The sequence below is a fragment of the Dendrobates tinctorius genome, unplaced genomic scaffold (assembly GCF_039654945.1).
Source record: "Dendrobates tinctorius isolate UK_male_01 unplaced genomic scaffold, ASM3965494v1 ptg000020l, whole genome shotgun sequence".
Taxonomy (NCBI): Eukaryota; Metazoa; Chordata; class Amphibia; order Anura; family Dendrobatidae; genus Dendrobates; species Dendrobates tinctorius.
This window is the reverse complement of record NW_027361688.1, coordinates 36,784,616-36,805,790: the sequence shown is the minus strand read 5'-3', so window position 1 is coordinate 36,805,790 and position 21,175 is coordinate 36,784,616. Positions and strand designations below refer to the sequence as shown.

General features: G+C 48.2%; 1 protein-coding gene across 1 annotated transcript in view; it reads left to right on the top strand.

Annotated features, from left to right (window-relative positions):
• The window catches only part of RNF213 (ring finger protein 213), a 394,954-nt gene that overhangs the window by 16,181 nt on the left and 357,598 nt on the right, over positions 1–21,175 (top strand). The window contains exon 2 of the mRNA XM_073568003.1: positions 15,855–15,999. Within this exon, the coding sequence (XP_073424104.1) occupies positions 15,900–15,999 (100 nt within the window). The 5' untranslated portion in view covers positions 15,855–15,899. The remainder of the gene's footprint in view (positions 1–15,854; positions 16,000–21,175) is intronic.

The window sequence follows — 21,175 nt, the reverse complement described above, 5'->3', positions numbered from 1 at the left end:
TCCTTTTTTATTGCGGTTTTTGTGCGGTTTTCCCCTGCGGATTTCCCCCTGCGGATTTGGAGAATGGAGCAGGTGGAAAACCGCACAAAAGAAGTGACATGCTGCATATTTTGAACCACAAGAAAACCGTGCGGAAAAATCGGCAGCGTCTGCACAGCGGTTTTTTTTTTTTTCCAATTGATTTAAATGCTACTGTACATCACAATGCGGATATGCAGCGTTTCTGCGCTGTAAAATCCGCTGGAAATCTGCATTGTGTGCACATAGCCTTACAGTGCCACAACAGAGGGATGCCGGTGAGCAGTACTCCCCTGCACATCGTCCTCCCGCTTCACTGCAGCGGCACGGGTACTCATGGCCTCTCTTGCTGTCGGCTACCTGTGGGTCTTGTACTGTCGGGCGTGTCTGTAGTTCCCTGGCGTTTCCCCGGCATAGGACACTGGAGGGGCGACGTCACCCCGCCAGCAGTAGACGCCAAGGAACCCCTGCAGTACCACATTCAGAGTTTAATTCTGGCTCATACAAAACAGGTGTCATATTTAAGCAGTGTGAACTTAGCCTAAAGGGCCTGTCACACTAAGCGATATCGCTAGCAATATCGCTATAACGTCACTGGTTTTTGTGACGTTATAGCGATATCGCTAGCGATATCGTTATGTCTGATACTTGCCTCCGACCGCTCCCCTGCTGGTTATCGCTGATCGCGTGAGAACGTCCTGGGCCGCTTCTCGTTGTCAGATTCCTGCTGTGACGACGAGCGACGCGTGGACGCGGGCGGGAGGGCGTCAGGATTTCCTCGTCTGACAGGTAAGTAGCGACCCCCGACTCCAGCAATGTCACTGGTGAGATCTGCCTGTGTGGCAGCTCACTAGTGACCACTTAGCGATGTGCCAGCGATCCTGACCGCGCCACATGGCTGGTCGGGATCTCTGGTACATCGCTAAAGGGCATGTCACACTAAGAGATATCGCTAGCAATATCGCTATAACTAGTGACGTTATAGCGATATTGCTAGCGATATCGCTGTGTCTGATACTTACCTACGACCGGCTCCCCCGCTGGTTATCGCTGATCGCGCGAGAACGTTCAGGACCGTTTCTCGTCGTCAGCTTCCTGTGGCGCTTCCTGCTGTGAGGACGAGCGACGCGTGGAGCCAGGCGGGAGGACGCAGGATCGCCTGGTGTGACAGGTAAGTAGCGACCCCCGACCCCTGCTATGTCGCTGGTGAGATCTGCCTGTGTGGCAGCTCACTAGCGACCACTTAGCGATGCACCAGCGATCCTCACCGCGTCATATCGCTGGTCGGGATCGCTGGTACATCGCTAAGTGTGACAGTACCTTAAGTGTGACAGTACCTTTAGTTAGCAGGTAAACTTTGATATGCCTCTATGACATATCAAAAGTTAACTGAAAGTTAAATACAGGGCAGGAAAAGCAACAGGTGGGATAGCAGCGGAACAGAGGAGCGCAGCATGATGGAGCCGATCACATGCTTATCAGCTCCCTAAGCACTGCATGATGCCATTGAAAACCACATGTGGAAAAACCAGGTGGGGCAATGGCTTCAAAACCCACTTAGCTCCTTTTACATTTGCATGTAGTTTTATCAAAACAATGTATCCACTTTTGAGTGATTTTGATCCGCCCTTTGTGTGACCTTTTATTTGCATGTTCATTTTCACTTCAGTCATAAGAGCAGGCAGAGAAACACATCCTCATACAAGTGTGTTCAGTAACTAAATGTGAAGGTAGGTATTGATTTCCTATGTATGGCATATTTCTATGCAGGAAGGTCTGATCTACTGTGTGTAATTGTCCTATCTTTATCTGTGCATGAGTGTGTGTATGGATCTGCTGATCAATGTATGCAGATATGGATGGCAGCAGGAGAATGGATGTAGAGAGCTGTGTGTTAGGAAATTAAATCCCACTTTAAGCACATAAGTGCACAATAGGAAAATGTGCCAAGTAGCTGCAAACCAGTCCTTTACTTCAAGCTTCCCCATTACGTTATTTGTGTTGGCCAATTTATTCATATATAGGATATTAGTCATTCACACGAGTGAATGCTTCACTGAAATGCTGAGAACTGGCAGCAGAGCTGGGTCTAGTGACCACAGACCACATGACCAGCCTAGTCGTGCTATTAGATAGCTGGCATGCGCCCAGTTCCGGGTGCTGCAGCACCCAGACGGCACCTCGGAGTGGAGCGCCACTGGTGTCATTATGCTGTGTGTCTGCAGGACAATACAGGCCTGCTGACAGCTGCATAGGGTAGCATTAGGTGGAAGATTCCCTTTAAGCACACCAACATATATAAATCCAAAAGAAAAAGAAGCATGGTGCCCATTAAAGAGGCATTCCCAGCCCATTAAAGAGGCATTCCCAGACTGATGGGTGGGCAGAGGCATGCAGTCTGAGGCAGCTAATTATCTGTCTCTTCCTCCAGGCTCCAGCTTATGTGTTTAGATGGCGGACATCATCCAGTATACTTGAGGAACTCCCCTGCTGGCATTGTTCTCTTCCATGCAGGCTCATGTGCAGATTGCAAGTACACGAGAGTGTGCCAGATGTCAGCTATCCAACCACCTCCAGCTCATGAACCAGAGGAGGTGCCAGAGAAATGATAGTCGGCGGCCTGAAACTGCATTGAATATTATTAATTCTCTGAGGGGCAGATGACAGGCAGTGCTCTGACCATCAGTGAATGACGGCAAGAATAATGCTGCTAGCATCATTTTCTCCCCACTACTTTCCCACCCAGTCTTACGATGACATGACGGGACGTTGAAGTAGTGGGGAAACAAAAATTGTAATGATAGTCCTATTCAAAGTGAATGGGACCGTCACCTCGCCTTTTTTTTTTTTTTTTTTTTCCTGCCATGATGGCAGTCATTGATGGGGAAAAATTGTGAGCATGGACACAGCCTTAAAGAGTACCTGAACCTTTACTCTGTATTCTGTCATGCTGTGGCTGATGGCCACAGCATGACAGAAAACTGTGTGCAGCTGCAGCTGTGCTCCAGGCCTCCTGCAGCCCGCAGTGCTGCTGCAAATGCAACGTCCCCCCTCCTCCCACCACCAGAGCCAGGAATCGCTTGACTGATCTGACAAAATGCTAAATGAGTCAAGGTCCTCGCGCCGGGGGCAGGCCATGAGTGGCTGCGATGCGGCCTCTTCCTGGAATGAAGGCCATGCCCCCTGCAACATCACATTATGCAGCAGACTGCCGCGTCACGTGACGTCAGCTCTTGGCCCGTTCAATGGCTGTGGGTGGGCGGGCCTCAGCGGTGGTGGGCGTAATGCCTAATGATCTGGTTCATCACCAGGTCATTGAAGGTTTCCGCTCACGAGATCCAAAAAACGGCAAATTTAAAAGTTGGGGGGGGCTAACCCGTAGCTAACCCCCCACCTGACACCCCCAATATCTTGGGAACGAAAGGAGATCTAACGTTAATTTTTGCTGATCAAACCGAATCTAACGAATATCTATCAGAATCCATCCAAAAACCGGCAAATTTCAAAGTTGGGGGGGCTAGCTATGGGTTAGCCCCCCCCCCGGAAAAGATCGTAAATATATCATTTTGTATGGGTGATCTAATGTTAGCTTTGGTTGATCAAACCGGATCTAACGAATGTAATAATTTTTTACCCAAATTCTCACTAAGGGGGGGGCTAACCCAGGCATGGTAAAAAAGCAGTATATGGGTCTGTGCACATGATCCGGGTTTGACTCTGTGTACTTACGTAGTGTCAAATCCGCAGTTGCCAGATGTTACAACATAGTGGATGGGATTTTAAGAAAGACGCTCACGGGTCACCCGCACAGACAGGCAGCGCATCTCTCCAGAACGCAGCATGTCAGTTTCTCTTCCAGAGACGCTTGTCTCCTCAACAAAAATTACATCAATAGAATGTATTGGACACGGTGATTCCGCACGGTTCAGTGATCACATGCGGATTCTCCTGCGTTCAATAGATGGCAGTGAACATGCTCTGCGTCCAAACGCTGATGCTTCCGAATCGTGCGCCCAGCATTAGGGGAGAGGTACACAGCCGTATAACTAGGATGAGGCTCACAACACAATGTCACATGTGTCAACGGCTGTCACATGCCTGTCTGGAGAGCTGTCAGCCAGTCCGAGCATTGCGTTGTGATCCTTCTCTGAGTTACTTGGTCATGTGAGCCAGCACTAATATCAGTTTTCCAATCCTGCTAAACCCTTAGGGCCATGTTCCCATGTAAACTCTGCATTATTTTATGCAGAGAATGTACGGTACTTTGACTAAGAATTTGCTCTCAGTGGATGTGATCTTAAGGCTGTGTGAACACGCTGCGGATTTTGCTGCGTTTCCGCAGCGGTTTTGGCTGCTGCGGGTTCGCAGCAGTTTTTTTCTGCGGTGTACAGTACCATGATTCCCTATGGGAATCAAAAACCGCAATGCAGATGGTGCGGAATTTTCTGCGCGGATTATCTGCGGTTTTCAATCTGCAGAAAGAATTGCCATGTCAATTCTTTCTGCGGATTCTGCTGCGGTTTGCCATCTCCTCCATTGAGGAGATGAAAAACCGCAGAGCAATCCGCAGGTAAAACCGCAGGTATTTTGACATGCAGTTTCACCTGCGGATTTTACAAAATCCGCGCGGACGAATCCGCACCTAATCCGCAGCATGTGCACACAGCCTAAGACTCGGGCCCTCTGTGCGGTGAAAGACGCTGCTGAACTGCCATATTTTGGGTGCCTATTTCCCTGTAGGTTTCTATGGAGCCTGAAAAAACACATGTAAAAAGAAAGCTGTTTTTTTTTTAAGGACAGAATCGCATAGCTTCTGCACTAAAGAGATATAAAAAAAAAACTTCTTCAAATCTGCACCAAAAATGCATAACAATAAAAAAAAGACTGGAAAAGTCATGGCCATTTTTCCTCATTTAGAGAAAAAGTGCAAAATGAAGATCAGTCCTTTTGTAAGTAATAGAGATGCAATTCTAGGTAACATTATTTTTAGGCTGAGTTCACACTTGGCGTTTTTTTGCGTTTCCGCGGCAGTTTTAACCGCGCGATTTTGCCGCGAAAAATAAGCATCCCATGCATTCCTATGGGATTCCGCAATGCTGTGCTAATGCTGCGGTTTTTACCGCGGCGGAATCGCTCCGTGGTAAAAAACGCAGCATGCTCATTATTTTGCGGAATCGCGGCGATCCCACACCCATAGGAATGCATTGTTCCGCTTCCTTCCCGCATGTGGCTGTGCACAACATGCGGAAAGTAAGCAGAACATTTGCGGATGGTACCCACGGTCTGGAGGAGAGGAGACTGTCCTCCCGGCTTTGGGTACCATATCCCTGTAAAAAATAGAATAAAAAATATTATTATTCTCACCCTCCGGCGTCCCCCGCAGCCTTCCCGCCTCTCTCCACGCTCCTGTTCCCAGTAATCCTTTGCGAAAATGCCCGCGATGGCGTCCGATCTCGCGGGATCGCGAAGTCTCGCGGTCATTCGCGCGACGTCATCGCGAATTACCGCGAGACGTCGCGATCCCGCGAGAACTGACGTCATCGCGGGCATTTTCGCAAAGGATTACTGGGAACGCCTGCGCGGGACATCGGAAGGTAAGAATAACAGTATTTTTTTTTTTTTTTTTTTTACATTCTATCTTTTACTATTGATGCCGCATAGGCGGCCTCAGTAGTAAAAAGTTGGTCACACTTGTCAAACACTATGTTTGACGAGTGTGACCAACCTGTCAATCAGTTCTCCAAGCGATGCTACAGATCGCTTGGAGAACGCTAGCATTTTGCAAGCTAAATACGCTTGCAAAATGCTAGTTTTTCCGCGGGAAAATCGCGGGAATTTAAAATGAGATTTTCCCGCCGACTGGAATTCCGGAATTCTCGCGGTAATTTCCGCGAGAGTTCCGGTACGTGTGCACTTAGCCTTATAGTGTGCATTGACCTTTGAAACACTTTTTTTTTTTGCAACTCTTGATTGAATCTAAATAATACAATTTTTGGCAAGAGTATACTGAAGTAAAATGTGACAAATGCATTAAAGGAAATCTGTCACCAGGTGTATTGCTAGCCCATCTGAGAGCAGCATATGATGTAGGGGCAGAGACCCTGATTCCAGCCATGTATCACGTACTTTACTGGGTGCTGCAGTTTTGATGAAAAACTTTTATCGGCTGCACATATAACAGCGCTCTGTATAACCCCGCGCACACCACTGATTGGCAGCTTTCTGTGTACACTGTGCATAGGCAGAAACCTGCCAGTCAATGGTGGGGCGGGGTTTGGACTATCTAGCAGCAGACTAATTAGTCATTAATTAATAAAATCCTTGTGTTATCAGGAGATTATCAAAACTACAGAAAGCCGCCCAATAAGTGACACATCTTTGCAATCAGGGTTACTGCCCCTACATGATTCTGCTCTCAGATTAGGTAGCAAAAACCTGATAACGGATTCCCTTTAACCCCTTTCTGACATCAGATGTAATAAATAGAGTTGAGCGAAGTGCCCCCCTCCCTTTTAAGCCCCACAGTGTACCTAAACCACATATTGCATCCACATTTGGCATTTTTGAAGTGATGAGAGCCCGCCTAACTTACGGGTGCATGTCCCCAGAAGCACGGGCTGGCCATAACGTACTGGTGACTGCAACATACTGGTCGCTACAACGGCAATTTGCAATTTTCACTCGCCAACCTTCATTGTTGCTTGTTTCTGGGAAAACACCCATGGAGTCAAAATTGTCACAACATCTGTAGATAGTTTCCCAAATGGGGTCACTTGAGGGGGGAATCTGCTCTTCTAGCAATTAGGGGCTCTGTATATGGAGTCTGCAAACTGTTCTAGGAAAATCTGCGCTCCAGGAGGCAAATAGCGCTCTGTCTCTCCCAAGTCTCTCCGTATGGCTAAGTAGCACTGTACAGCCACATATGGGGTATTGCCATGTTCAGTAGAAAGTGTGGGACAAAGTTTGGTGTAGTTTTTACTCACTACTTGTGTGAAAATGTAAAATCTGGGGCTAAACCAAAATTTTGGCGGTAAAAATGGTACTCACTGCCCAATGGTATAAAATTCTGTGACACACCCATAGTATCAATATGATCACGGCATCCCTAGATGAATTCATTGAGAGGTGTAGTTTGTAAAATGGGGTCACTTATGGGGGGTTCTGCTGTTCTGGCACCTCATGGGCTCTCCCAGTGGGTCATGGCACCTGAAAACCATAACCGTAAAATCTGGCGCTCCTTCCCTTCTGAGCTTTGCACTGTGCATGAAAAATATTTCCTGATTACATGTAGGGTATTGGAACACTCAGGGAAAAATGGACCTCAGTTTGTTGTAAGAAAATTTCCTATTAGCCCTTAGAAAAATTAAAACTTGGGGATAAAACAACAGTTTAGTGATAAAAAATTTAATTTATTCTTTCTTCACCGGTCAGTGGTATAAATTCTGTGAGGCACATGTGGTGTCAATATGATCACTGCACCCCTAGATGATTTCATTGGTGAGTGTAGTTTGTAAAATAAGTTCCTATATAGGGGGCTTCTGTTGTTCTGGCACCTCAGGGGCTCTGCCAATGTGACATGGCATCCTCAAACCATTCCAGCAAAATCTGAACTCCCATTATGGCGCCTCAACCCTTCTGAGCTTTGCACTGTGCCTCAAAAGTAGCATTCCCCCACATCTGGAGTATTGGCGTACTCAGCAGAAATTGCAGTACAAATTGTATGGTGCAATTTCTCCTGTTACCATTATAAAAATGCAATATTTGGTGCTAAAAACATATTTGTGGGGACAATTTTTATTTTTTTTTTAAGATTCTTACAGTTCAACGTTTTAAACTTATGTGAAGCACCTGAGGGTTCAATGTACTCCAATACACATCTAGATCATTTCCCTGAGGGGTCTAGTTTCCAAAAGGGTGTCACTTGTGAGGGATGTTTAGGCACATCAGGGGCTCTCCAAATGCGACATGGTGTCCGCCAATTGTTCCAGCAAATTTTGCCTGCAAAAAGTCAAATGGCGCTTCTTCCCTACTGAGCCCTCCTGTGCACCCAAACATTGGTTTTCTCCCTCATATAGAGTATCGGTGTACTCATGAAAAAAAATTACACAACAAATTTTGGGGTCCATTTTTTTCCTGTTACCTTTATCACAATAGCAGTTTACAGATTGACGCAGGGCATGTGCACTATTTGTTCTGGTAATTTGCTTTAAAGGGGTTGTCCCCTTAAAGCAAAAGTACTGTTTAAACAATATACAAAAAAAGAGTTCATGGAGTTGTCTGATGAACACAAGTTATTACCTATCCACAGAATGGTGATCACTAATTGATTAGTCAGAAAACTTAAGGAAAATGCGATCTATACCTTTAGATGCTTAGTTTATGTTCTTTAAGGTTCCCCACACACAGGAACACACAGCCAATGCTCCTTTGTTCTCTATGAGCTAATTGCTCTCAGACTCCACTGGCAGCGGCTTATCTCCCAGAGGAAAAAAGGAGTCTTCTTCTCTCTTCCACATCATCTGTGGGGGGAGAGTTGGGAGACCCCCATATACATTAGTCTAACTGCTGAGCTCGATGATATTGGCGCTTCATCTAACTTTACATTAGTGTATGGGGACATTTATTATTATTTATTTATATAGCGCCATTGATTCCATGGTGCTGTACAAGAGAAGGGGTTACATACAAATTACAGATATCACTTACAGTAAACAAACTAACAATCACAGACTGATACAGAGGGGAGAGGACCCTGCCCCTTCAGGCTTACATTCTACAGGATGGTGAGGAAGGAGACAGTAGGTTGGGGGGTTGCAGCAGTTCCAGTGATGGTGAGGCGGTAGCTCCAGTAGTGGTGAGGGGGCAGCGGGGATCATTGCAGGCTGTAGGCTTTCCTGAAGAGATGGGTTTTCAGGTTCCGTCTGAAGGATCCGAGTGTGGTTGATAGCCGGACGTGTTGCTGCAAAGAATTCCAGAGGATGGGGGCTATTCGGGAGAAGTCTTGGAGGCGGTTGGGTGAGGAGCGAATAAGTGTGGAGGAGAGAAGGAGGTCTTGGGAGGATCGGAGATTACGTGAGGGAAGATATCGGGAGATTAATTCAGAGATATATGGAGGAGACCGGTTGTAGGTCAGTATTAGTAATTTGAACTGGATACGCTGAGGGAATGGAAGCCAGTGAAGAGATTTGCAGAGGGGAGAAGCGGAGGAGTAGCGAGGAGAGAGATGAATTAGTCGGGCAGCAGAGTTAAGGATGGACTGGAGAGGTGCGAGGGTGTTAGCAGGGAGGCCACAGAAAAGGATGTTGCAGTAGTCGAGGCGGGAGATGATTAGGGCATGCACAAGCATTTTAGTAGAGTGAGGGTTGAGGAAGGGACGGATTCTGTAAATATTTTTGAGCTGGAGGCGGCAGGAGGTGGAGAGAGCTTGGATGTGTGGTTTGAAGGACAGGGCAGAGTCAAGGGTTACTCCGAGGCAGCGGACCTCCGGTATCTGGCTGCTGGCTCTGATAACAGCTAAGGCCGGTTTCACATTAGCGCATTTTCAGCGCGCGCACGGCCGGGGGTAGCTCTGCCCCCGAGCCGGCTCTCTGCCCGGCGTGCCCGCCCCTTCCTTGTAGCGCCGCCTCCTAGCGGACAGCGGCGCCTGCGATCGGCGCACCCTATCTTTAGCATAGGGTGCGCCGATCGTGCGCAGGCCGTGCGCTAGTTGCGCTTTGACCTGCGCTGCGCACTTTTGACGGTGCGCCGTGCGCGCCAAAATCCGAAAAGTTTGATTTTGGCGCGCACGGCGCACCTTCAAAAGTGCGCAGCGCAGGTCAAAGCGCAAATAGCGCACGGCCTGCGCACGATCGGCGCACCCTATGCTAAAGATAGGGTGCGCCGATCGCAGGCGCCGCTGTCCGCTAGGAGGCGGCGCTACAAGGAAGGGGCGGGCACGCCGGGCAGAGAGCCGGCTCGGGGGCGGAGCTACCCCCGGCCGTGCGCGCGCTGAAAATGCGCTAATGTGAAACCGGCCTAACCAGTGGAGATGTAGGTGTTGGACCCGAATCAATATGATACTCACGATGTTTCCCATGGTCATCGATATCAATCCCTTTTAAGCAGGTATTCTTGGCTTTAGATACTGTATTGCAGTTAGATGATCACTACGGCACCATACAATAGGATTAGGCATATGTGACCACCACCACGTCCAAAATAAGTGGACGTACTGAGAAGGAATTAAAATACCTGAGGGGGGGCGTGGCTATGTAGCGACAAGTGAGGACGTGTTTCTCGGGAGCTCCAGCCATCCTGTATACATCCGACTGGCAGACCCTTACCCCTGCAGCGACCCCCGCAGGAGAGCGGGGCTGGATTTTTGAGAGCCCGCGGCTACCGAGATCTGGGCGGCCGGCGGGGCCTGCACAGGGCAGCGGCCATATTGGAGGCGCGCGCTCAGCCTGTAAGAGACGCGGCGCCGGGCTCCCTCGCTGCTGCGCTGGAGGAGCAGCAGGACGGTGAGAGCATATTCTGACTGAGGGGAGCAGGCAGTGTGTGCCCTGGAAGATTGGGCCCCGCGTTCCCCTCTCTGCCATATTGCCTGCCCTGCCAGCACCATCATTATAGGGACCTTGATCCCTTTTCTGGCTGTTGTCCCTGTGGGGTCCTGGGGGTCTCTCCCTGGGCTATAGTGGCCCTTGTCTGCCGCCTGGAGCTGGACACTGCCTTCCTGAGTAACGCTGTGGGTCTGCGCTGCTCCTGTGACCCTGCAGCCACCATCTGATCATTATACCCATCTGTAGCCCTGACTCAGGAGGGCCTTGAGTGCACTGCCCGGCTGTGCCCTATTGTGCTAAAATGAGCCGCTCCAAGGGATCTGGAACAGCGGCCGAAAGGCTAAAGGAATATGCCAGATTAGACCATGCTGAGGGCTCAAGATCTAATAAAAATAATTCCTCATAAGCTCATAGTATAAGCTGTCCCTCTGAGGGTGGAGAGGAGAGCGAGTAGGAGGAATTGACCCTTAAGCAGGCGTCTGAACAACTCATGCAGGCCATCGCCCTAACCAGGACATCTCTGTCTGGGAAAATAGAGGATGTATACACCGAGGTGGGACGCCTCTGACAAGATATGCAAGCCATGAAGGGCCGCATTACGGAGGTGGAGACGCGGGTATCCCAGGTAGAGGACACCATCACACCCATGGAAGCTGAACTAACAGAAGTGGCGGGCTCCATGAATGCGTGGAGGCAGAAAGCAGATGACCTGGAAAATAGGATGCGTCGGAACAATATCTGAATTATCGGCCTGCTGGAGCGATCGGAGGGACAGCACCCGGAGCAGTTCCTGGAAGAATCACTTAAAACCACTTTGGGCGATGAGTTCTCCCCGATCTTTGCGGTGGAAAGGGCTCACAGAGTCCCTACTAGGCCTCGTTCTCCTGGAGCCCCACCTAGACCCTTTTCTGGCGCGCCTCCTCAACTGCAGGGATAGAGACGTGGCTCTACGTCTGGCGCGGCAGAAGAGTCCTATCAAGTTCGACAATGCCACGATATCGATTTTCCCAGATTTTTCAATGGAACTCCAGAAGCAGCGGGCACAGTTCACGGAGGTCAAAAGACATCTGCGGGAGAGAAATGTGGTGTACTCGATGATTTACCCGGCCCGGCTCCGGTTGGTCTATGGGGGTTCTACTTTGTTTTTTTTACGGATCCAGCGGAGGAGGCGGAGTGGCTGCGATCCCATGGAGGGTCTGCTGAAAAAGAATGCTAACGCATCTATGCTAGTCGGTATTTTTCTATTAATCGGCTGATTGGAGCTTTCCTCGAAGACGTCCAGGTTATCAACAATACCGGACACTGGGCTCAGTGATGGTATCCCCTTGTTTGTTCTGTGATGGGAGTACAGGACTCTGCTCCCACGTTGTTTGCTGTTTATTCACTTTGGTTTTTTTCGTAGTGGTTTTTGGTATTTTTTTAGGTTATAATCGCAGTCGACAACAATTTCAGTCTCTAGGTGATGTCCTTAGATTTTACCCGGGTAATACTATGCACCATGTTCAGTGGAGTAAAATATGGGGTCGGAGTTAATATGTATGACATGGAACGTGAGGGGAATAAAAACTCGCAAGAAGATCAAGGTCTTCTCACAGGTCAGACAGTACCGTCCTCACATTGTTGCCTTGGTGGAGACGCACCTGACTAGAGATACAGCGCGGTGCATGCAGAAGCCCTGGGTACAATGGTCTGCCCATACATTCCATACCAGCTACTCGAGGGGGGTATCGCTGTTGGTACATAAATATGTTAGATGGGAAGCGAGGGAGACTGAGGGATTCTGAGGGTCGTTTTATTTTTGTCCATGCATTGATAAACACCAGGAAATATGTGGTCTTATGTATTTATAATCCTCCCCGGCTCGTATATCCATTCTGCAGAAGGCAATGAGTTTTGCCCTTAACTACCCAGACGCAGATGTTATTTGTATGGGAGACTTTAATATGGTCATGAACAACCGACTTGATAAATTGAGGTTGGATGATGAAGCGACTGGGGGGTCCTCTCCACTGACTACAACTCCGTTGTCGTCATTTATGGGGGGTGGCAGGTGGTTGGATTTGTGGAGGGTGCGTCACCCTGAGTTAAGGGGGTACACTTGCCACTCGTCCACTAAACGCTCTCTATCACGCATAGACTATATATTTGGTTCTAGCGGTCTGGCAATGTGGGTGGCTGATATAGAGCATGGCAGTAGGGGAATCTCAGACCATAGTCTGGTCATTCTTAAACTCAAATATGGGTAAGTAAACAGTGGGATAGCTTGGAAGTTGAATCCTTTCTGGTTAAAATTAATAGGGTCTCCTGACAGAACTATTGATCAGTTGAATTGCTTCATCGCGTCCCACCCGGAACCTCAAGATATTAATTTATTTTGGGATGCCCTTAAGGCATACCTGAGGGGCTGTTTGTCCTCCACAATCTCTTATATTAAGCGGGTAACTGCAAGAAAGGATGACGAGGTGGAGCAACGACTGAAAGACGCAGAGGCAACATATGTATCTAACCAAACTAGCGGGAACAGGATTGAGTGGCTGGCTGCCCAGAGGCTATATACTCAACATGTGGATACTAAGTCTAAGCGCAAATTATTCTTCACCAGACAATCCTATTTTGAATTGGGGAACCAGACGGGCAAATTCTTGGCCTATCTGGTGCGCCAACATAACACCTCTAATACGATGTTACAGATTCGCAGGGTGGACGGTGCACTGGTTCCTTCGACCGAGGAGATTCTTGGTTGTTTTCAGGACTACTGCAGGTCACTATATGAATCTAAAAGTGACTTTGACACTTTCGGATGTCTAGACTATTTGTCAGATATATCATTCCCCACATTGGATTCTGAGCAATGGGCCCTTATGGACGCTGAGTTTACCTCAGAGGAGATAGATAATGCTAAAGCAGATATGGCCTCTGGGAAGGCCCCTGGGCCTGATGGGTTCCCTATTGAACTATATAGGAAGTATCGGGATATATTGACGCCACTTTTGGTGAAGGTATTTCGGGGAATATGGGAAGGGAATTCTATGCCTGAGTCCTTTTATGGGGCTAATATCATAGTGCTTTGGAAGGAGGGGAAGGACCCTTTAGAATGTGGATCCTATCGTCCCATTTCGTTAGTAAATGTGGACTATAAAATTTTCACCAAGATTCTAGCTACCAGACTGAATTCAATTATATTGAACCTTATACATCCAGATCAATCGGGTTTTATGCCTGGTAAAAGTACTTCTATTAACATCAGAAGAGTCCAGTCAATAGTCCAGTATAGCTCCCTGGTGCCCTGATAACAAATGGGCATTGGCATCGTTGGATGCTGCCAAGGCTTTTGACTCTCTTGAATGGCCTTTCCTCTCCGCGTGTTTGCAGAGGTATGGCTGTGGCAGTAGATTTATAACATGGATCAAAATATTATATATGAAACATAAGGCCCGTATTACAATAAATAATTCTATATCTGAGTCTTTCGCATTGCATAGGGGAACCCGTCAGGGTTGCCCTCTTTCCCCGGCCCTCTTCGCTCTTGCGATTGAGGCATTAGCAATATGCAAAAGGTCCTTCCCTAATATCCGAGGTATAGATATAGCAGGTCGGGTAGATACCATAGACCTATATGCCGATGACATGGTGATATTCTTGAATGATGTGGAGGAAACTTTGCTACAGGTGATATCCCTTATAGATAGATTCAGTAAATATTCAGGTTTACGTATAAATTGGGAAAAATCTGCCCTGTTACCCCTTTCCCATGCCCCAGCTGGAGGCTCTCTCCTCACTGTCTATTGTATCTAGTTTTAAATATTTGGGCATCCACATCTCTAACAATAGTACGCTTGATCTACAACTTAATGTCCACCCGTTGTTAGATCTAGTTAAAGCTAAGTTTGCGTCTTGGAGTAGGCTCCCATTATCTGTGACCGGGCGCATTACTCTGATTAAAATGATATTACTCCCTAAATTTGGCTACTCGCTTCAGCACAGTGCGGTAGCGGTGCCCAAGTCCTTTTTTGTCAATTTTAATTCGCTGGTCACGTCCTTTATTTGGGGGGAAAACTAGGCCCAAACTTAAATTGTCCACTTTACAAAGGCCAAAGAAGCGAGGTGGGGCGGCGTTGCCAGATTTTTTCCTATACTACTTAGCTGGGCAGGCTAAAGCTTTAAATAATTGGATGCTGGGTAATTGCCTCCCTAATTCTGAAAGCCACCTGCTTCACGCTGCACAAGCACATTGCCCATTAGGTTTCCTTGAGTTGGAAAAAACTAATGTTCCACGTCTGTTACCCCCTGCTCCGGCTGGCTCAATTAATATGGAGACAAATCAAGAAGATAATAGGGTTTAAAGATGTTATAGCTGAAATGCCCCTGTGGAGTAATAACTAATTTCCGGGGTTACTGAATCACCCATCCGCCGTTTTTTTGGACTCAGTGTGGCGTTTCTTCAGTGGGAGGCTTTTATGACCAAGGGACCTTAAAGTCCTTTGAACAATTGCGGACCACACATGATATTCCGAGATCTCAATTTTTTTCGCTATCTGCAGCTGAGATTGGCTCTTCAATCACATATGAGGGATGGGGTTGTGGACCGTACTATCTCATCTTTACCTCTGATAGGAATTCTTAACTCGCAGGGTATTACATTTTACAGTGGACGGAGACATATGTGCTATGTATAAGGTTTGTTATCTTAAGTCCTGTTTCACACTTAAGTTTTTTTGTGTAAGTTTTTTTTTTTTTGACGGATCCGTTGAATTTTAAAGGAACTGCAGCCGAGAGAGAGAGAAATTTTTTTTTTTGTCCGCCAGAAATGATTTCAGGGTTCAATTTCTCCCTGACTTCATTCCTCCGGGCATGCGCTCTGGAAAATGCAGATCCTGCAGCAAAAAAAACGTTACAAGGTCAGTCCACGGATGTTGACGGATCCGCAAAAAAAACGGATGGCCATCCGTCAAGATCCGTCGGTAATGCAAATCAATGGGGAAAAAACGGATCCGTTTTTTTTTTTTAAAACCAGCGGATTTTGACTGATGGTCAAAAACGGAAATGTGAAACAGGCCTAAGCCATTGTGTATGTTGTACATTCTTTGTGTCCTGATGTTTAATAAATGAATTTAAAAAAAAAAAAAAAATACCACCTGAGGGCGCCATAACAAGTATGTACCAGCAATACTCTGGCACAGACATAACTGAGCATTGCTGTCCCGCATTGGTAGCATTAATCATTACTTTGTTATTAGTGTTTTTAATGGAAATGCTAATGACCAGTATAGCCCATAATAACAATTCTGCATTCAATAGTTACCAGAAAACTCGCTGCCTTGGACTGTGGTTTCTCTTTAGAAGATGAAGTGTCAGCATTGTGGCCATGAACCTCCGGAAGAAATCGCAAGGTTCTGCAGTATGTGTGGAAAACGCATTCAACCGCCAGCCTCTATCGATCACGGTAAATTATTATTATTTTTTTTAAATTATTTTAAGGTGTAATTACTTGCCACAGTCAAATAGTTTTTGCATGAATCTTAATTGTTTCTGTGATTTTCACCTGATACAAGCATAGCTTTCAGTCTCTGTGTAGCAGGGCTTTAAAGGGTTATTTCCAAGACAATAAGTTATCCCGTATCCATAGAATGCGGGATAATGTATTGATTGCTCTGGTTTGATCAGTGGGACCCCCATCAATTCTGAGAATGGGGCTCTTGAACCCAGAATTCGGGCTGCAGAGCTCCATCTTGAATTTAGCGGAGATGCACATGCTTGACCTCTACTTAATTTATGTCTACTTCATGTCTATAGGACTACTGGAAGTAGCCAAGTGCTGTGCTTCTATATGGCTATAAGGCACTTTATATGGTTATTACCTTTTTTCAAAGTTATAACAAATCATCATTTAACACATTGTTGGCAGTGGTCTGATTTCTGGGTCATCCGTGTCGTTAGCATTATAGGAATTTTCCATTTTCAGAAAAGTGGACCCTAAACACATTATACAGTTGTGCTCAAGAGTTTGCATTCCCCAACAGAATTTTTCCTTTCTTGGCCTTTTTTCAGAGAATATGACTGATCACACCAAAACTTTTTCTCCACTCATGGTTAGTAGTTGGGTGAAGCCATTTATTGTCAAACTACTGTGTTTTCTCTTTTTAAATCTTAATGACAACCCAAAACATCCAAATGACCCTGATCAAAAGTTCATATACCCCATTTCTTAATACTGTGTATTGCCCCCTCTAACATCATTGACAGCTTGAAGTCTTTTGTAGTAGTTGTGGATGAGGTTCTTTATTTTCTCAGATGGTAAAGCTGCCCACTCTTCTTGGCAAAAAGCTTCCAATTCCTGTAACTTCCTGGGCTGTCTAGCATGAACTGAGCGCTTGAGATCTCCCCAGAGTGGCTCAATGATTTTAAGGTCCGAAGACTGAGATGGCCACTCCAGAACCTTGACTTTGTCCTGATGTAACCAATGACCGGTTGACTTGGCCTTGTGTTTTGGATCGTTGTCGTGTCAAGTACGTCCCATGCGCAGCTCCTGGGCTGGTGATTTCAAATTTGCCTTCAGCATTTGCTGATAAGTGTTGCATTCATCTTTCCTCCCACTTAGACCAAGTTTCCTGTGCCTTTGTAGCTCACACATCCCCAAAACATCAGCAATCCACCTCCGTGCTTTACAGTAGGAATGGTGTTCCTTTCATCATAGGCCTTGTTGACCTCTCTCCAAATGTAATGTTTATGGTTGTGGCCAATTTTGGTCTCATCACTCCAAATTACCTACCCACCAGAAGTTTTGTGGCTTGTCTCTGTGCTGTTTTGCATATTGTAGGCCAGATACTTTGTGGCATTTGCGCAGTAATGGCTTTTTTCTGGCCACTTGACCATGCAGCCCATTGTGCATCTTGAAACAGCCACATCGCTAATTTTCAGAGTCCAGTATTTCAGCTAATGTTATTTGTGGGTCTTTCGTTGCATCACGAACAATTTTCCTGGCGGTTTTGGACAAAATTTTTGTTGGTCTACCTGACCGTGGTTTTGTTTTTTCAGAGCCCCTGATTTTCCATTTGTTAATCACAGTTTGAACGTTGCTAATTGGCATTATCAATTCCTTGGATATCTTTCTCGTTCGCCTTATTGGGGGACACAGAGACCATGGGTGTATGCTGCTGCCACTAGGAGGCTGACACTATGCACAAAAAAGGTTAGCTCCTCCTCCGCAGTGTACACCCCACCGACCGGCAGGGAATTCCTCAGTTTTAGCTTAGTGTCAGTAGGAAGTGGACACGGGTCTTTAATTAGACCCATATCTACCTCGATGTGCGTCGTTCCTCTTCAGGTTTTCCCGGAGGGATACAGTTTGAATGGTCACATCTGTACTCCCACAAGGAGTCTGTGAGTACGGCGTGTACTGCCACCCCGTATCCTCACAGTTCTCCGTAGCAGGACCACCAGCCTTCCAGGCGGACGCCAACACGAAGATGTGTCAGCGATCCTGAGGGTCCTCGTCGCCAGTCTCCCACCCACTCGCCTACCAGAGCCTGTCGGTTGGATGAGATGCAGACTCTTCATGTACAGGTACTTTCTTCGAGGATTCGGGCCAGGGACGGGTAAGTATTTGGACCCTTTGGCCTGCAGCATTCCTCCCCGAGGGCACGTTTGCAGCGTCTTCCCTGGAGCAGGGATGCGGTGGCGCTGCGAACTCCTGCGCCCATCCTGCTCCTACAGCCAGCCCCTTCACCGTCCTCTTCTCCCCGACACTCCGATCGGGTATTCCAGGGCCCTCTCGCAGCGGCGCTCACATTGCGGCACCTCCGCGCCGACCCTGTGCTGACAGGCAGCCGCCGCTAGTAATTTAGGCCCCGGCTTCTGTCGGGCCTACCTTAGCGTCGCGGCCACGCCCCCCGCCCCTTTCTTCTAAGCGGGCTTCTCTCCCGCCTGTTCCAGGCCCTCCCACCGCCCTTCTCAGCCTGTTCCTGGCCAGGGGCGGTGCCGGATTCAGCAGGCGCTTAGCTCCGCCCTCCTTCCCCTGGGAGCGCGTTTTTCCCTGTTTCCTCTCAGGCGGTCGCCATCTTTGCAGCCGCACTGCCGGATGCCCCTGTCAGCTGGATATCGCTCCCTGGGCCTGTCAGCCGGATATCGCGCTGTCCTGCATCTGCAGAGAGGTGGATACCTTCGTCTCTGGGGTCACCGGACCGTGAGTAGCTCTGCATCTGCAGGCTGACACCCTTCTCTGCACCCTGTCCCCCAACCTTCCGGCACTACCTCAGGTTTCACTATGTCTAACTCCAAATCTGACCGTAACCGCCCTGCGGCTCCCCCCTGCACTCTAGTCAAGTTCTTTGCATGCTCTTCTTACAATCGCAAACTTCCCTCAGGTCAGTCCACTTCCCTCTGCCTGGATTGTAGCAATCCTATTCAACCTGACGCCGCCCAGGAGCCATCTAGGGCCCCAGGCGAGAGTGAACCCCCCCCCATGCCCGGCTGGGCCTCGTCTCTATCACAGTCAGTGGCAGACCTCACCAGGGTGTCTCAGTCCCTAGTAGCCGTTCTGGATAAGTTACCCCTGGACACCTCTACAGGGTCCAGCAGGCCTCAAGAGGTTCCATCTGAGTCGGCCAGCGTTAGTCGCAAAAGACCCAGGCAGGATCTCCAGCCGGAATCCTCTCCTCGCCCCATGCCACCACATAGTCCTTCTCGGCAGCCTCCCTCCCGGGCCTCCTCTCCCGAGTCAGGTGAAGCGCTCTCGGACAGGTCATCTGAGGGGATCTTAGAGCTGGATTCGGACCAGAATGCGAACATGAGGGTTACTGTACAGAACCTCATTGCAGCGATCCATCAGACCTTCGACATTGCTGACCCCCCTGCGAAATACTCAGATCAGGAGGTTTCGTTCAGACGGGAGGAAACACCCTCCAGGGTATTCCCTTTACATTCCGAGTTTGGAAATATTTTTACCAGGGAAAGAGGAGATCCGACCAGACGCTTTCAAAGTGGAAAGCGTCTCGGCGTTCTGTACCCGTTTGCTAAAGAGCTCACGGACAACTGGTCTGCCTCCCCCTTGGTCGACCCGCCCGTGTCCAGGCTTTCTACTAACACGGTTCTCCCGCTTTCAGGCGTGGCATCTCTAAAGGATTCTAATGATAGGATTATAGAATCCCTAGCGAAGTCTGCCTTCGAAGCGGCTTCGACGGTGGTATGCCCAAATTTTGCTTCATCTTGGGCAGCAAAGGCCATAGCTACTTGGGCAGAGGATCTTCGTCAGGGCATCCTAGAGAAAGCACAACCAGATCGATTGACCGATCTCGCCAATCAGATTTCTCATGCGGGGGATTATCTGCTTTCTGCTTCTTTGGATGCCGCATCCTGCGCAGTTCAGGTGTCAAGTAACGTTGTGGCAATTCGACGTACAATTTGGCTCAAGGCCTGGCAGGCGGACCTGTCTTCTAAAAAGTCTCTTACAAATCTGCCTTTTCAGGGAGGGTGCCTCTTTGGATCCCAATTGGACCAGATTAGTAAGGATGCCACCGGAGGCACGAGTTCTCTCCTGCCTCAGTCCAAGCCTCGCAGACCTCCACTAAGGTGTCAGTTTCGACCCTTTCGGGCTTACCGCCGTTTCAATACGGCGGAGACCTCCTCCAACCAACAAAGACCGCAGGCACGCCAAGATAGGAGAAAGTTTCCTTCAGACCCACTCCCTCCTGGCGTTCCCACTCTTCGCAGGGCAGGCCATCCAGATCCGGATCTGGACGGTCCACATCAGCATGACTATCCTCGGACTCCTGAGGGTCCCTTCCAATTGGGAGGTCGACTCCTGTTCTTCAAGGACGTCTGGCTAGCCTCAGTAGAGGACGCTTGGGTCAGGGAGGTTGTATCGTCAGGATACAAGATAGAGTTTGTCTCTCTTCCACGGGATCGTTTCTTCGAATCCCGTCCTCCAAAAGATCCAGCTTTGATCCCGGGGTTCTTTACGGCCATCGACTCTCTCCTCAGTTCCGGGGTGATTGTGCCCGTTCGCAAATCGGAGAGGTTTACAGGGTTTTATTCAAACCTATTTGTTGTGCCGAAAAAAGACGGGGCGGTCCGACCCATCTTGGATCTCAAGCTGCTCAATAAGAGAGTCCGTCTTCGCCACTTCCAGATGGAGTCGGTTCGTTCGGTAATCGCTTCCATGGAGGAGCAGGAATTCATGTGTTCAATAGACATCCAAGATGCCTATCTACATGTTCCCATATACTACGGACATCAGAAGTTCCTGCGTTTTGCGGTTCGCCAGGAACATTACCAGTTCGTCGCGCTGCCCTTCGGTCTCGCCACTGCTCCCAGAGTCTTCACGAAGATCATGGCTGCGTTGATGGCCTTGTTGAGGATCAGAGATCTCGTTCTTTTTCCGTACCTCGACGATATTCTGATCAAAGCTCCCTCTTTCCAACAGGCACGCCTAAGTTTGACGATCGTCCTAGACACTCTTTCCAATTTCGGGTGGATCGTCAACAGGAAAAAGTCCTGTCTGGTTCCTACTCAACGTCTTGTGTTTCTGGGCCTCCTGTTCGACACTCTTCGGTCAAGGGTCTTTCTCTCACAAGAGAAGATTATCTCCATGCGGCAGGATGTACAATCGCTGCAGACTACAC